General features: G+C 54.9%; 1 protein-coding gene and 1 pseudogene across 1 annotated transcript; one reads left to right on the forward strand and one right to left on the reverse strand.

The window, feature by feature from the left end:
- Positions 1-581: 581 nt before the first annotated feature.
- On the reverse strand, positions 582-2,474 carry LOC141953267 (uncharacterized). Its single transcript, XM_074891733.1, has 3 exons — positions 2,423-2,474; positions 1,630-2,010; positions 582-763 (listed from the first exon to the last, which is right to left on the reverse strand). Exons 1-3 carry the CDS (start codon positions 2,472-2,474, stop codon positions 582-584), a joined length of 615 nt encoding a protein of 204 aa, XP_074747834.1.
- A 7,426-nt stretch (positions 2,475-9,900) lies between these two features.
- Positions 9,901-10,712, forward strand: LOC141953696 (feather keratin Cos1-2-like; annotated as a pseudogene).
- Positions 10,713-16,888: the final 6,176 nt, after the last annotated feature.

A 16,888-nucleotide genomic window follows, 5' to 3' on the forward strand; every position in this document is an offset into this window, starting at 1 on the left:
GCACAGGATGCCCAGAGAGTTTGTGGGGTCTCCATCCTTGGAGGCATTCAAAAGCCATCTGGACATGGTCCTGACAAGGCAGCTCTAGGTGAGCCTTCCTGAGCAGGGGATTGGAGCAGGTGACCTTCACATGTCCCTTCAAAATTTAACAATTCTGTGATTCCATAACGTGAGACATGAGGAGAAGCTGAGAGAAATGACCTGTTTCAGCCTTCAAATGAGATGTTAAAGGGAGAGGTTTCTAACCTTCTAACACTTGACTGGAGGATGGAGAGAGGAGCCAAACCTGGAGGATGATTGGAGGAAGCCAGAGGGAGCAAAACTCCCCTTGAGCATAGTGATGGAAAGAAAGGCAATGGACACAGTCTGGAACAGGGGAAATTTATAGTGGAAATTAGGAATGTGTTTTGGTTTTACCCATGTGGTTGGAGCATGGGTGTAGATGGATCCCAGTAAGAATGGCACTGCAGCTCCATAAGGTGTTGGTTAAAATACCATTAACTGAGATAAGACAAGAAGGAAAAGGGGATGGCACAGGTAATGTTATGTCCCTTCAGATTCTGGCAAATCCCAATTATGGATCATGAAAAGGACCTTGAGTTGGGGTTTGTCACGTGCAGCAAATCCTGCCCGTTCTGAGATTCACTGACATTGTCGTCTCTGGAGTTGTCATGGGATTTTCTTAGACATAGGCAAGTCTGTTCATCATTTCTACTGCTGAGAAAAATAACGTTCATATGAAAACACGGTGTTTCATTCACTCCTGGGTAAAGACAAGGACGTGTTTGTGGCATCACTGCCGAGTGCCAAGTGATATATAGAGCACAGCACAGCACGTGTCCGTGCCTGCTCAGGTCAGCTGCCATGCGGATCCCTAACTCCTCCAGGAACAATCATCTTCTGGTTACTGTGGGCCACTACAGGCAGGCAGGGAGATACACTGGTTCCTGAGGTACTTTAGTTTGGGTAGAGGGAGAAAGCTGATACTGATGTGCTCCTTGTCCCTCGGTAGTGTTTGAATGGAGAAAGAACCATTCAGCTAAAGGCATTTGGAAGCAGGAGTCTGACTTCCTGTCCTTATAGGGATTTTCTCTCTCTTCTCTGAGGTCGTGGCTGAGACCCTGCAAGGGAAACATCTCTGGGAACAGCACGTGGTGTGGCCACCCCTACCCTGAGTTAGACCAGGCCTCCTCTTTACAGGAGGACATCCAACACAACCCTCTTTACCAAAATCTTCTCACTCACCCTCAGGGCATTGTAATCGACCCCTTGTCTGCAGGTTACACCTCCCAGAAGGGTGATGTGACCATGCAATCAACTCAGGGGTATTTCTGCTACAGGAGGATCAAACTTCTTACAGCATGCAGTGAAAAAGTGTTTTGAGATTGTACAAGACACGGGACCACCAGGGAAAGGAGCAGAGGCAAGGAAAGGGAAGGATCAAGGCTGTGCGGCGTGGCAGCTGCAGGGCTGCGAAGGGACCTATGTCGATGGCAGTACCGATACCGGTGGCGATGGCGGGGCCGGGCGGGCGGGGGAAGCGGCGCGGGACACGGCGGGGCCGGGCGGGGCCGGGCGGGGCGAGGCGGCCCCGGCGGGCGGAGCGGCAGCGCCCCCTGGCGGGCCCGCCCGGGACTGTCCCCCCGCCCCCGCCGGCCCCGCCCGGCCCCGCCCGCGGCGGTTCGTGCCCGGCCGCAGCCCCGGCTCCTCTCCCCGTGTCTCCCAGCGCGCAGTAATACACCGCCGCGTCCCCGCGCCGGGGCCGGGCGAGCCACAGGGCGCTGGACCGGCGGTCTGCCGCCACCGACAGCCGCCCCGGCGGGGCCTGCAGCTCTCTGGAGCCCTGAAAAGAGCTCACGAGGAATGCGGGGCCTCGGCCCGGGAGCTGACGGTACCAGTGGATGACGTCCCCGGTCTGGATGTTGGGGTGGGAGCAGTTGATGGTGACGCCGGTGCCCTCGGTGGTCTCTGCCGACGGCTCCTGCTGCACCTGGGCTCTGCCCGCAGCCACTGCCGAGGAGAAAAGAAGAATCCCTTTGCTTCAGCTGAACATGTCGTGCAGCGGGAGAGGGGAGTGGGGACACTTCACAGATGATGGGGGTGTGATCTGAGAACACAGGATGGAGAGACAGTGTCTCTGAGAGTGGTTGTTTCGGGACAAGATTGTATGAGGGATGTTTGGAAGGACAGTCCGAGTGAGGAAGAGGAGAAGGGACTGAGGAAAAGAGATTGGCTGGGATGGATGGATGGATGGATGGATGGATGGATGGATGGATGGATGGATGCAGAAGTGGAGTAACAGAATAGAGAAGCAAACTGGGAGAGAATGAGCTCATTGGGGGCAGAAGGGAGAACGGAGAAGAGAATAAGGTTCAAGAGGAGCAGGAGGGTCACAGGCGAGACCCGGCCCAGCCCCGCGCACCCAGGAGCACCGCGGCCAGCCCCGCCAGCCCTGCGCCCCGGCCCCGCCGCATCCCGCCGCTCCGCCGCCCGCGCCTCGCTGCCCCCCGCCAGCCCCGGCTCTCTGCTCCGGCCGCGGCGCCTCCTCTCCGCCGCCTCCGCTCCTCTCGGCCGCCGCCAGCTCCGCCCCGGGGCTGAGCCCTGCGCCGGCGCCGCTCGGGGGCTCGCCCGGGCTCAGAGTGCTCAGCGGCTCTGCACCGCCACCACTTGCGCTCCCGGCAATCCCACTCTCTCCCTCCTCCAGCAAGGGCTCCCCAGCAACAAGAAGCCTGCCCAGCGCCAGCTGCAGCCTGGGGCAGCAGCAGGGCCTTGGCCCAGCACATGCAGCAGCTTCCCAGAGCTGTCCCCGAGCTCAGCGCCTGCAAACAGCAGCCACTCACCTCCTGCCCATGGCACGGAGCAGGCTGAGAGCCTCCCTTCAGCTGCCCCTCTGCAGGCCGAGCACAATGCCTCCGAGCTGCTCTCTAGCAGAGGGGATGGGAGGCCAAGGGTGACCTGGGCGTGCAGGCTTCAGGGAGGGCAAGGGACAGGGGGAATCACACAGTCACAATGCAGCTGAGCAGGGACCTGCAGAGGTTGTTTGGACCAACCCCTGCTTGGAATAAATCCCATTAGATCAGTCTGCCCCAGGACGGAGATTGCAGAATTTCCCTGCGAAATCCATTCCAATTCTAATTGTTTCTTTTTGCCTCTTGCTTAAATAGAAATTTCCCTATCCCAGAAGCTGTTCATTGCCTCGACTCATGTCACAGAGGACCTCCACAGTCCAGTCCATCTTCTCTCTTTCCTTTGAACGCTTATTTCCTGGACCTGCTGGGAACAATTTGTCTGACAGAGATCAGTGTCTGCCTGTTGCCTGTGGTTGGGTGTCATCCCCAATCTTGCAGGAAGTTCTGACCTTCCCACTACTTGTGGTTTTATGAAACAATTATGAAACAATAGCAAGTGGCTGCTAGCTGGGCTTTGACTCATCAACAACCCTTTGAGCCTACTAGTCCAGCCAATATTCCACTCACATTATCACCCTCTAACTGAAACCATTTCTTACAAATTCCATCATAAATGAAGTGTGAGAGAGGCCGTCAGGTCCTTGCTAAACTCTACATACAGACCTCCCCTGCCCTTTCCTTGTCCACAGTGCCTTTTACCTCCTGACACACCAGCAAGGTTTCCCTCAGCTACATGAGAGCCTCAGCTCAGCAGCAGCTCCACGGAGAGGGGAATCAGCCCTGGCTGAGCTCTCCCAGCAGAGCTCCCTGGCACTGATCTCCCCGAGGTCACTCAAGGGAAGGGGGGAAGCCTTGGCTGCACTGTGTCCAAGCTGGGCCTGAGCCCAGGCAGACAAATATTCAGGAGGGGAGATGGGCTTAGAACATTTACCCACTGTACACAGCCCACGCAAGAAAAGGAGGGCTCAGGAGCCAGGGGCTGCACTTCAGAGTGTCTTCCCTGGACACATCTCTAGCAGGCTGGTGCCATCACCGTTCAGCTGCACTCAGGCTCCTTCTGACCCTGGGAACCTGCTGCTCTCTGGTGCTCATGGACAGAGCAGAGGAGAGTGTCCCTGCCATAGGCAGCACATTCCCTCGTGATGAAGGACACACAAGGACACACAAAGAGCGGCTCCTGCACACCGCCATGGAACTATACAGAAAACTGTGCTCCCACGTGCGTTCACACAAACCCATCTGCTTACAACTAAACACAAGGAAAGAACACACATGGGAACACAACGGTCCATGGACTCTGCTGAGGATCCCTGGGCACTGGGCAGTGTTAGGCAGGATGGGGTCAAACCCCAGCAGCACAACACCTACACCTGGGGAGGCAACAACAACTGACCACTGAGGTGAGCTGAGGAGGGAGGCAAGGAAAGGTAATGACATGGCATAATCTCTGCACGGGAGCCCACAGCATCCATCTGAGGATGGCTGGAGCTTCTTCCTAAGAATGACACTTCAAAGAGCCCCACCAGAGTGACCCAGACTGACATCACTTGCCTGCTCTGAAAACATCCAACACTTGGGCTGAGTCTTCTGCCAGCACTGCTGCATTCCTGCCCTAGAAATCCTGGGGCCTTTCATCCCAGTGCTCAGAACAAGCCTTCACTGGGGAATGGGCATGGCACAAACCTGGAAATGAAAAGGAGCAGTGCAGGAAATGAAAGCACAGCCCATAGCATTAGCTGCGATGGTTTGCATTCAAGATGAGCTTGTCAGAACATTGTTACCTCTGCAAAGGTGCCTCTGGTCCTGCGGCAGTGAAGGGCAGGTATAAAAGGCAGCCCAAGTCCCTGCTCTCTCATGAACTTCTCTTGGCTCCTTCTGCTTGGTAACTAGGTGAGTTTGAAACACCTTCTACTCCTCTTTCAAAGGGAGATCTCCACTTTGGAGATGTCCCAGCTGATATTGCTCTGTCCTGTCGTGGGGTTTGGATGTTCTTGTCATGAGAGAGGGAACTGAGGACCAGGTCTGCTTACAGAGAGTCTGGGAGGCTAAGCTGGTTTCAGTTTATGAATTAAGAGAGAGCCTCCGTAGGCCAGGCATCTCCCTGTGGGGAATGAAGACCATGTGGCTCCTAGCAGAGCTTCCATATCTCCACTAAGTAGTGGACTTGACTCCTTTGTGACAGGCAGCTCCTCACCCACCCTTGTTCTCTGCTTCCTCCCTGCCCTCTCTCCCAGGTGCACCTCCACCCTCAGAGACATGTCCTGCTACGACCAGTGCCTGCCATGCCGGCCCTGCGGCCCGACCCCGCTGGCCAACAGCTGCAATGAGCCCTGTGTCAGGCAGTGCCAGAGCTCCACCGTTGCCATCCAGCCCTCCCCCGTGGTGGTGACCCTGCCCGGCCCCATCCTCAGCTCCTTCCCACAGAACACCGTTGTGGGCTCCTCCACCTCCGCTGCCGTTGGCAGCATCCTCAGCTGTGACGGAGTGCCCATCAACTCTGGGGGCTTTGACCTCTCCTGCATTACCAGCCGCTACTGTGGCAGAAGGTGGCCACCCTGTTAAAGGTGCCGACAAACCCCAGGAAACAGCTTGAGGAACTCAGAACATGGTGCTGGGTAGAGGATTAATATTTTGGAGGTTGCTTTTGGGATAGCTGAATGGTTTTGCCTTTCTTTCCTTTTACTTTGTTTACTACCTCTCCCCTCACGCACCCCAGCACCAGCTGTATAAGGTCCATCTATCTCATCTTCCTCCTCAGGACAGGCAGACAGACATCATGCAGGAACTTCTCTATGGCCAAGGACTGCAGATTCTCAGCTGCCCCTAAGAGGGGGTTCCCTGTACTGCTGACCTCCACTTGGAGTGACTTTGTTCCTTCTTTTGACTCATTAAATTTCTGCTGCATTCAAGCCTGGCCTCCATGTGGTCCTTCCCTGTGTGGACACGCCCCAAGCTGCCAAAGGAGAAGGGTGTTGCTCTGGGTGCAAGGGGGTGAGGGCACAAGAAGACCTTGCTTTGTTGTGTCTCTGTGCACAAATGCCCAGAAAGGCAGGAGGCTCTGAGGGCTCAGCAGCCCCATCAGCTCCTGAGCAAGAGCGTTCCTCTTGCTATGGCTGGAGCTGCACTGCCTTGGCAGGGGGTTGGCTTTGGGCTCTGAAAGGTGATTTGCTTTGCAGAATGGCAAGAGTAGTAAAGAAAGGAACGGCCGTTGGGATGGCCCAGAGCTGCTACTCCATATTCTTCTGCCCTCCACCACTCAATCTAGGGGCCATGGCCAGCACACATGGACGGGACTAGCAGGGAAAAGTCGCCCATGCTGCTGAATGTCTTGAGGCTGGAAATTGGAGCTACACCTGTGGGAGCTGAGGGTAGTCAGCACAGAAATGGGGACAGTGAAACAGTGTATTTCTGAGGGGGATCTAATTGCTCTGAGACAGAGTGTGCAGGAGAACATGAAGATCAGTGAGGACAAGGGTGCTGGGTGCACTTCCCAAGAGAGCTGTGGGTAAGTGCAGAGCTCCTGACTGCTTCACTGGTCCCTCCAGAGAGTTTGTGCTCAGGAACTGGCTGCCATTGTGGGGAAAGAGGAATTTATTACATGTAAATCTCATTCATTCTGATCGGTGGAAATGTGTCTCAGCAGCCACTACTCTCTCATATGCTATTTCTTATATGAACATCCAGATGCCTTGACAAAAGTGTACAAGTGGAAGAATGGAACTCCCCACACACATGTCCTTCATCAAGAGGGAATTACAGCTCATGAAGCACAGCTCAGAACATCGTAAAGACAAAAAGCTCTATAACGGTGTTTCACTTGCATGTCTGAAATCTTTTTTCCCTAGTCGTGCTGCTAATCACCATCATCACCATCCCATATAGACCTCCTATGTTACCAAGTTAAACCTTGTAACAAGGAGAAGGTACATCAGGTCCTTGCAATGAAGATACTGTCTGAAATTTTCCTTCTGGATGAGGGAGGGATGGCATTGTTTCTGACAGATGAGTAAGACATTTGGCCAAAGCACTGCCAAAGTGCTGCTACTGACTCCTGGCATGACCCCTGGTTTGCCGGCCCAAATAAAGAGCTCTTGCAAAGGTAGGAAAAGGGCACAGGATCCATGCAGGCTTTACACTTCAAATTAAGTGTATTTGTGCCACAGGTAGGGTTTTATTTATGGTGATTTAAACCATCGACTGACAGAGCAGGAGCTGTTCTTTACATCACACTTGTTCCTGTTCTGTGCACCTTGATTCACACCCTAAGAAAAGAGGATGTGAAAGCTGCTGGTATTTGTTCACTGCCAACACTGGCCAGTCTGTCGTGTTTGACAGCTGATATGATGAGAAGATCTGTTTCCAGAAAATGCACTAAAAGCATGACTGACCAGAATGGGGTAATCCGTGTGTGGATGGGATGTGCACAGTTTCCTGTGCCCTGGCAAGGGGCAACACATTGTGCTGTGCTGTGGGAGTGACTGACAACTGGTGTGGGTTTTCCAGGGAGGTCACTGATTTTCCCTCCTCCAAAATCACCTGGGCACGGTCCTGGGCAACTGGCTGGAGGTGGCCCTCCTCGAGCAGGGGGCTTGGTCCAGATGACATCCAGAGGTCCCTTCCAACCTCAACTCTTCTGTGATTCTCTCATTCTGTGACAGCAGCTGATGTAGAGCTGCTCAGCCTTTCCAGCACTTGAAGGGATGTAGGGTCACTGACATAAACCTGCTTTCCTTTCTTGTCTTAGCACTAATAATGGGCTAATTTTAAGGAATGCTTGGAAGAGGCTGAGTACCTCTCTTACTGGAACCAGCCACTCTCATTTCTGTTGCCCCAGCCTCAGTGTCTGCAGTCTGTAGAGAGTCTGGCTTGTCCCAGGGACACCACGCTCTGCTGCTGTGTGAATACACCACTGAGGCACCATTTCCTTTACAGAGCAGGGGCCTGTCCCTACTCTCATGTCTCCCTTCAGGAAATCAGTAAGAACAGCACAGATGTAAGAATTTTCTCACTTGTGATGTGGTGATTCTTTGTGGCTGCAGCAATATGGATGTTCTCTATTTTTTACGTTATCCCTGACACACAGACCCTGGACACGGAGAGGCTCAATGCCTGGAAAGGCCATGGCAGCTTCGTCTCTCAATTTTCTAGTAAAAAAACACAGTAATGAAGCCCAGTCAATCCCTTGATCTCACTAAAGCTGATGGGAATGGCCAGGAACCGATCCACTGCCTTAACTGTAGGGCCTGAAGGACTTGCCTAGAGTCATCCCGAGAGGCTGAGAACTGGCATAGGCTTCGTGGTTCTCAGTGGCGTCTGTGAATGTTCATGCTCACATACATGTTCTTCTCGCTGTGCTCATGTGTCCATTTGCACATACGTGTGCCTGTGTGTGCCTGGGGCAATGCACAGGCAAGCAGGAGTGTACACAAACATTGGCTGCGGGTGTGTTTGTGCACATGTGTTGATGAGGGCGTATGTGTTTTATCACATGCACGTGCCTTCATGCAGGTGAGCGTGGACGAGTGTGACATTGGTCTGCAGATATGTAAGTGTGTGGGCACAGGTGTGTGTGGGTATGTGCTTTTATGTGTGCACATCGCTGTACATGAGCGTGCAAGTATATCTGTACACCCCTGGGTTCAGGAGGATGCATATATGTCAGCATGTGTGTTGAATATCTGTGTGTACATGTTGGTTTGTGGGGTGGCTGTGCCTGTGTCTGCTCATGGGCTCCTTTGGAAACCTGTGTGCACACACCTCTTTACAAGGGCACAGATATGACACATGTCTGTGTGTGTGCATGCCCGTGTGTGTGCGTACCTCGGTGTGGGTATAGGTGTGCATGTGTGTGCACCCATGAGGGTATGTCAAAGCTCTTGCTAAAATCCAGGCACAGCCCAGGCAGTGCCCCTCCCCTTCCCCACAGTGCCAGCCACCACCTCACAGAAAGCATTGATGTTGCTCAGGCATGATTTGGCCTCACTCAACTCATGTCAGCTGATCCCAAGCCCCTTCTTGAGCCTTTCATGAGTTTAGGAAAAGCTTCTGAGAGTGTTTCCTCCATCTCCATTCCAGGGACTGAGTAGAGAGTGTCCTGTCAGCTCCCTGAACACCTTTGGTTACTACCCAAGTGATCCTATGAACTTCTGTTGTCCAGATGAGAGTAAGAGCTCCTTAGTTCTTTCTTCTTCTACTGTGGGTGGTGTCTCATTCCCAGAGAGTCTGCGAGAAGGTTGAGGAGACAATGATCCTGCCCTTGACCCATGGTGGCCTCTGAACTCCCCAACTAACATAAGCTCACAGCAGGGACGGCCTACCTGGTCACACCTCCATGGCTTGCTTCATCATGCGACAAGGAGTGAACCCACAGGCTGTCCCACCAGCACCTAGAAGCACTTCCATCCAATGGCTAAAGCCCATATCCATGTCCATTGTACTCAGGGACAGACAGAGAGCAGGGAAAAGGGTTTTGTGGGGTGAATGGGCTCAAGCTGGGCATGTTACTCTCATCAGTTGCATCTCCCGCTCTCACCAAGCACAGATCAGTCTTCCCTCAGCCACAGGGAACCCTTGGAAACAGGGCTGGGAGAAGATGACTCTGTCCAGTCCAAGACGTGTGTGGACAGTGTATATGTCTCTCTTGGGGTGCATTGAGTCTTCTTAATTAAGTCTGAAAGACTAGAGGTTTAGATTTTTGTGTGTGATTGCATGTGTGTGTGCACGTGCACATGCTTGTGTGTCTGTGTGTGTTGTCTAAGCCAGCTGTTTGGTCTAGCTTGAGTCTCCCATACTGGATTCCTCCAGCATGTGAGGTGAGTCCTCTCCTCATGCTGACATGTCTTGCTCCGGAAATGCTTGGGCCTCTCATCCTGTCACGCAAAAGATGCCTTCACTGGGGAATGTACCTGACATCAAGCAGGAAATGAAAAGACAGCGATTCCGGAAGCCAAAACACAGCCCATAGCATTAGGTGGGATGTTTTGCATTCAGGATGAGCTTGTCAGATAATAACCACCTCTACAAGGGATGCCTCTGTCAGCCTGGGGCAGTAAAGGTTAAGGATAAAAGCCAGCCCAGCTCCTCGTTCTCTCATCCACTTCTCCTGCCTCCTTCTCCCTGAGAACCAGGTGAGTCTGAGGCCCCTTCTCCTTCTCTGCTTTCTCGCAAAGGAGGTCTCACTTCAGTGAACCTGTCAGCTGTGACTGGCTTTGTTTTATACCAGATCTTGGGGCTGCTTGTCATGGAAGAGGGGGAGAGATTAAGCTTGGAGGGAGTCTGGGACAGTACTGTCTTGGATTCTGTTTCAGGGGTAGATAGTAGCAACATAGGAGCTGCCGGCTATTTTGGACTCTGGCAGGAAGAGGTCAAGAAGCCCTCATACACCTCAGGACAGCCTCATACTGCAGTGACAAGGTGCTCATCATGCATCTCTGTGTTTTATTTCCTTCCTGACCTCTCTCCCAGGTACAACTCAGATCCCAAGACATGTCCTGCTGTGACCAGTGCCAGCCCTGCGAGCCCTGCTGCCGGCCCTGCGGCCCCACCCCGCTGGCCAACAGCTGCAATGAGCCCTGTGTCAGGCAGTGCCAGAACTCCACCATCGTCATCCAGCCCTCCCCCGTGGTGGTGACCCTGCCCGGCCCCATCCTCAGCTCCTTCCCACAGAACACCGTTGTGGGCTCCTCCACCTCCGCTGCCGTTGGCAGCATCCTCAGCTGTGACGGAGTGCCCATCAACTCTGGGGGCTTTGACCTCTCCTGCATTACCAGCCGCTACTGCGGCAGAAGGTGCCCCCCCTGCTAAAGCCACTGATGACAGCCCGGACATGGACCACCAGGAACTCAGAAGCTCATGCTGGACTGAGGACAGAGCTCCTGGCCAGTGATTTCAGAGAAGCTGAGCATCCTTCCAAGGGAGGGCAGCAGGGTCTCTCTAAAAACATGGCCAAAGTCTAACTTCTCTGCCTTCTCCTCCCTCCAATCTCTTTCTTGTCTTGTCTTTCTTCTGGGCTGTATAGAACCCCAGAGACAAGCTGGGGGATCTGTCGGCCCCTCTCCCTCCATAATGATGCATCCCTTCTGGGATCTCCACCATGGCCAAAGGGCACAGACATTTGGCAGCTGCTGGTGCTCTCCCTGCTCTGGCCATCTCCTTTCAAAGTGAACCAATTTCCCTCTTCAGAGTCATTAAAGCTTTCTGCATCCCAGAATCTGCCTCCACATAATCCTTTTATTGGTCGACATTGTATCGAGTTGCTGAGGAAGAAAGGCATTGTCTTGATTGGTGGGTGATCGGGTCGGGGACCAAAGCAGATGTTTCGTTCATCATTCAGAGAGGAAGGGGAGGATGGGACACATGGCAGTGGGGAGTGTTCAGGAACTGTCTCTTGGAGGTGAGGAAGTCATACCTGGCTCCTCCACAGCCAGTGGCCATAGGGCTCTGCCTTCTGGCATCTCTGCTCAGACACAGGCCCTTGGCCTCAGAGCATGACCTGCAGAAAGGAAACCTGACCACTGCTATCCCCTAGAGAGGAGCCCAATTCTGCTGGAGGCTCTGAGAGGTCAGTAGCTCACATGTTTGTGCAAAAGGGAGTTTTTCTAGCTTTAATGGTAGGAAAAGAAGCTCAGTCAAAAGATGTCTGCAAAAGATGCAGGAGTGGGATTGATGTGAGAAAAATCCTTTAAAACAGCCCCAGAACTAATCCTCCTCATATTCCCACATGTCCCCAGAATGAGGGGTTATGACCTGCACTCAAGGACAAGGATAGCAATGACAGGTCACCGCTACAACCTCCATCCCCCAAAGAGTTCACTGCACAGCCCACTATTTATACAGTTCAAAGGGCTAAGATGACCCTAAGGTTGATGAAGTCAGCCTGTCTGGCCCTCACACCAGAGCCCTCCTGTCACTCACACACCCCTAGCTCCCACCAGACAGGGCACCCCAAGGACAGTAACGAGTGCCCAAACCCCCATGGTCCATCTGTGCTGCCTGGCCTTCCCCCAGGCATGAGGCAGCTGACCCCAAGGCCAGGTGTTCTCCTGGCAGGCCCATGAAGTAGGGCATGAGAAGGGCTCCAAGGACTGGTAGAGTGCAGTGGGGAGAGCAGGTCCTCTGGATCTCAGCACATGACCATGCAACAACAGGACATTCCAGAAGGTGGTTCAGACTATTATCCAAAATTGGAATCATCATGCAATTTCAGGAAGGAGCATTGCCCCATGACATGATATGTTTTCCATCTTACTTTGACCTCTGACCTCTGAGGGATACACCCTGGAGCAGATACTCTAAGAGACAGGCCTGCAGGAAAACCTGAAGAAGCAATGTGCAACAGGGAATAACAGGAAGGAAAGAGCAGCAGCAAGGAAACTTTGAACAAACAGCCACAACCTCCTGCATTGCCTGCCCCCTCACCAGAGCATTTGGATAGATGTACCATGTAATCCATGGCGAAAACAAGAGGACCTGAGACTCTGTCACCACCTTCTCCTTCATCTCAAACCACTGACACTCTCCCCTCCTGGAAGAAAATTTTGACCTGCAGATCACTGTGTGCCCAGGGGAAGCAGAGATGCCAGGGGAGAGCTGAGGGCCCCTTCCAGCAAGCTCAGAGATAAGACAGAGATAAGACAGGTGTAGAAAAGCACTCAGGTCATGTGAAATATCATTCTGCAATGAGTTACTTTGTGCTCCCATATTCCAACGTATTTATTGTTTGCTCTCCCAGATGTCCTGCCTTTCCTGCAAGACCCTGAACATTTTCTCACAGCTCTTTGGGAACATCCCAGCATGAGGACAGACCTGAATTCCACCACCAGGTGGGATCCAAATCTTATCATTCTTACCCCACTCAGGTGATAAGGGGACTTCTCATATCTCTTGCAGTACCTCACAGAGACATTTTTCTCCAGGTGCCTCACTCTCTTTGCCTCCTTCTCTTTCCCTCTGGCCCATCTCTCCTTTGGACACATAAGACACCCACTGTCTTCCACAAAAACGGAAATTTCTTTGACACCTCAAGCGGCCTCACTGTCAACATCCACTGTCATGGCCTACTGAGCTGACCCCACTCTCGTAATTAAGACATGTTGGTCTGCCACCGTGGCAGATTTTTCCAGCTCATCCCACAGCTTCCCCACTCCAGGAACAGACAGACTGAGCATAATAAGAGACGTGTGCACAGAGGGACACACTAGAACCCAGAAATGCACATCCCAGAACTGCAGCCACCAGCAGTTTACTGTTGGGCAAAGAACTCACAGGGACTCAGAGACACAGGGACTCCCCCAGCCAAGTGCTGTTGAGTTCCCACAGCTGCAGGAGAGACATGAAAAGCAGGGGGAGACCTCAAGGGGTTGAACAGAGCATCTTGTCCAGTGCCTGGCTCATGGGTCTTTGTCACAAGTTGAGGCTTTCACTGATCCCCAGAAGCAGGGCTAGGAGGACATTTGCCTTCCTTGGGTTTCTTTTGGCAAGGAGGTAACCCCACAGGAGCCGTCGTATCTCCTACCAAGAGTCCCCTTCTCCAAGAGGGGTCACTGGTGGACACTGAGGGAAGAGCAAGATTTGGGCAAGCAGCTGCAATACTTCTCCTGAATACTCAGTGCTGTGTCCAGCTCACTTTCAGCAGCTCAGGATTGTTCCCGAGTCTGCTGTGGCAATGCACTCTTGTGGCAAGGAAAGCCAACAGCATCCTGGCCTGCAGTAGGAAGAGCATCACCAGCAGGACAAGGGACCTGATCCTTCCTCTCTTCTCAATGCTGGTGAGGCCACTTCTGGAGTGCTGGGTCCAGTTCTGGACTCCATGATGAACATCTCCTGCCATCCGGTGTCCAGCCAGAGACAGGGGCTTGCACCCACCTCTCTCAGGGTTGGAGACAGGCCCCTTTGCAGCCCCTCATGTGCTCCTTGTCCCTCCTCAGTAGTGTCTGAAGGGAGGTGGAACCAGGAACAGCTACAGGCACCTGGAAGCAGGAGTGTGACTCTCTGTCCCCACAGGGATTTTCTCTCCCTTCTCCCCACACCATGGATGAGGCCCTTCAAGGGAAATGTCTCTGGGAACAGCAGATGCTGTAAACATCCCAGCCAGAGTCAGAGACATGACCTCTCTGTGGCAGGAGGACATCCAGCACAACCCTCTGCTTCACAAAAATCTTATCCACATCCCTCTCGTTACAACTGATCAGCCTCTTTGGAGGTGACACTTCTGAGAAGAGTGAGAAGAGAGGATCATCTTAGGAACTCAGGGGTGTTTCTGCCTACAGGGGAAATCTCCTTATGGGATGCAGTGGAAAAGAATTGGGGGACTGTGCAAGGGGCTGTGCATGGGTTGTTTAGGGGAAGCAGCAGAGACACAGAAATGGAAGGAGCAAGGCAGTTTGTACTGGAGCAGACATGGGAGGAGAGCTGGAAACAGGGACAAGAGGGGCTGATGCCATGTGACCATGGGGCTGATCCCTGTGCTGGCCTGGCCATGCCTGTGGCTCTGCCTTGTTTGTCCCCCTGCCAGTAGTTCTCTGCAAACACAGTTACAAAGTGCAGCTGGGACAGGCACCACGGCTGATCCTTCACTCTGTGCCTTGAAAACCTCTGACCATGGACTTTGAAGAGCTGTGTCAGCTCCCCAAGCCACACAGGGTTCCCCGGGGACTGTCTGGAGCCCACAGGCTCTTCCCAGAGGCCTCCTCCTAGGTCTTACTAAGCTCAGACCTTCAGCTGCTTTGGGCAACCCAGCAAATATGTTTATGACTCACTCATCAAGTAGGAGTCATGGCATCCCTTGAGGCTGCGGTCGGTGTGTCCAGTCCAAGCTTTTACCCTGTCTACTGGGCTTCAAGTCCAAAGCTATTGAAACCTGTCAAAGAAGCTCATGGTCTCAACACTGAGGTACTGTGGGGAGCACTTAAAGGTGCCTGTGACCTCGACATCTGCTTCTCCTCTCGCTGTGGAGCTTGAACTCCTGACTCCATGGGATGACTCTGTAACGGGAGCAGGAACAGTTTGAAAGCTCCATGAAACCTTTAGCCAGAGGATACAATTTTTCATTCAGTAAAGAAATGTGCAACACCTACTGGCTGTTCTTTCTCAAGGAAAGCTTTTCATTAGCAACTCAGCCCTGGAGTGCCCGTGGGGCCGGGGCAGAGGAAAGCACCTGCTCGGGGTTCCCTTGGCTGTCCTCGGGGGGAAAGGCCGGAGCCCGAGGAGGGGCCCTGTATGTTCCGTGTGAGCCGAGGGCTGCCCGGCTGCCCGTGGGCAGGAGGAGCTCTGCTGCACCGGGTACTTCCTGGGTGCGTTGGCTTCTTAATTGCCCCGTTGCTAATTGGCTCCGTCGAACGTGCAGGGAGGCTGTTGGCGGTACTAACAGCCTTGGGGGAGCCCTTGGTGCATGTGCCCGGGAAGGGCAAAAGCTCTGGGACTCTGTCCCCTGGGCGAGGCATTTCTGAGGCAGAGCTGGCCGGCCGTTACAGACAGGCCCGAGGATGCCCCGTTAGGCAGCAGAGTCTGAGCCCGTCGGGAGGCAGCAAGAGAGCCTGGGGGAAAGCCCGCCCTGCCCTGCCTGCCTTGCCCAGCCCGTCTGCCTGTCCCTGGGCAGCGCTGCCCAAGCGCGGCTCTTTGGTGGCCTCGGGAGCACAGACCCGCAGCGGCCGTCAATGAGAAGAGGTGCTGAGGCCAGGCCTTGACTGCTGGGGGGGCCTGGTGGTGCCGGTGTTGGTGGCGGGGCCGGGCGGGCGGGGGAAGCGGCCCGGGGCCCGGGGACAGGCGGGGCCGGGCGGGGCGAGGTGGCCCCGGCGGGCGGAGCGGCAGCGCCCCCTGGCGGGCCCGCCCGGGACTGTCCCCCCGCCCCCGCCGGCCCCGCCCGGCCCCGCCCGCGGCGGTTCGTGCCCGGCCGCAGCCCCGGCTCCTCTCCCCGTGTCTCCCAGCGCGCAGTAATACACCGCCGCGTCCCCGCGCCGGGGCCGGGCGAGCCACAGGGCGCTGGACCGGCGGTCTGCCGCCACCGACAGCCGCCCCGGCGGGGCCTGCAGCTCTTTGGAGCCTTTCAGAGTGAGCGCGAGGAATGCGGGGGCTCGGCCCGGGAGCTGACGGTACCAGTGGATGAACTCCCTGGTCTGGATGTTGGGGTGGGAGCAGTTGATGGTGACGCCGGTGCCCTCGTTGGTCTCTGCCGACGGCTCCTGCTGCACCTGGGCTCTGCCCGCAGCCACTGCCGAGGAGAAAAGAAGAATCCCTTTGCTTCAGCTGAACATGTCGTGCAGCGGGAGAGGGGAGTGGGGACACTTCACAGATGATGGGGGTGTGATCTGAGAACACAGGATGGAGAGACAGTTTCGTTGAGAGTGGTTGTTTGGGGACAGGAATGTATGAGGGATGTTTGGAAGGACAGACCGAGTGAGGAAGAGGAGAAGGGAGTGAGGAAAAGAGATTGGCTGGGAGAGATGGATGGATTGATGGATGGATGGATGAAGAAGTGGAGTAAGAGAATAGAGAGGCAAGCTGGGAGGGAATGAGCTTATTGGGGGCAGAAGGGAGGACACAGAAATGAATAAGGTTATAGACGGCCCCTCCCCGGCCCCTACAGCCCCTGTCCCAGCCCCCGCCGGCAGCCCCGCGCACCCAGGAGCACCGCGGCCAGCCCCGCCAGCCCTGCGCCCCGGCCCCGCCGCATCCCGCCGCTCCGCCGCCCGCGCCTCGCTGCCCCCCGCCAGCCCCGGCTCTCTGCTCCGGCCGCGGCGCCTCCTCTCCGCCGCCTCCGCTCCTCTCGGCCGCCGCCAGCTCCGCCCCGGGGCTGAGCCCTGCGCCGGCGCCGCTCGGGGGCTCGCCCGGGCTCAGAGTGCTCAGCGGCTCTGCACCGCCACCACTTGCGCTCCCGGCAATCCCACTCTCTCCCTCCTCCAGCAAGGGCTCCCCAGCAACAAGAAGCCTGCCCAGCGCCAGCTGCAGCCTGGGCCAGCAGCAGGGCCTTGGCCCAGCACATG

This window comes from Strix uralensis, chromosome 22 (genome assembly GCF_047716275.1).
Source record: "Strix uralensis isolate ZFMK-TIS-50842 chromosome 22, bStrUra1, whole genome shotgun sequence".
Classification (NCBI taxonomy): Eukaryota; Metazoa; Chordata; class Aves; order Strigiformes; family Strigidae; genus Strix; species Strix uralensis.

What these genes read in the sequence shown, in the direction of transcription:
- LOC141953267 (XM_074891733.1), bottom strand. Translation starts at nt 2,474, where the DNA reads ATGCGGCGGGGCCGGGGCGCAGGGCTGGCGGGGCTGGCCGCGGTGCTC. An exon ending in GCTGGCCGCGGTGCTCCTGG is followed by an intron (nt 2,011 to 2,422) that starts GTGCGCGGGGCT and finishes TCTCCTCGGCAG; the next exon opens with TGGCTGCGGGCAGAGCCCAG. An exon ending in GGGCGGGGGGACAGTCCCGG is followed by an intron (nt 764 to 1,629) that starts GCGGGCCCGCCA and finishes GTCTTTACCCAG; the next exon opens with GAGTGAATGAAACACCGTGT.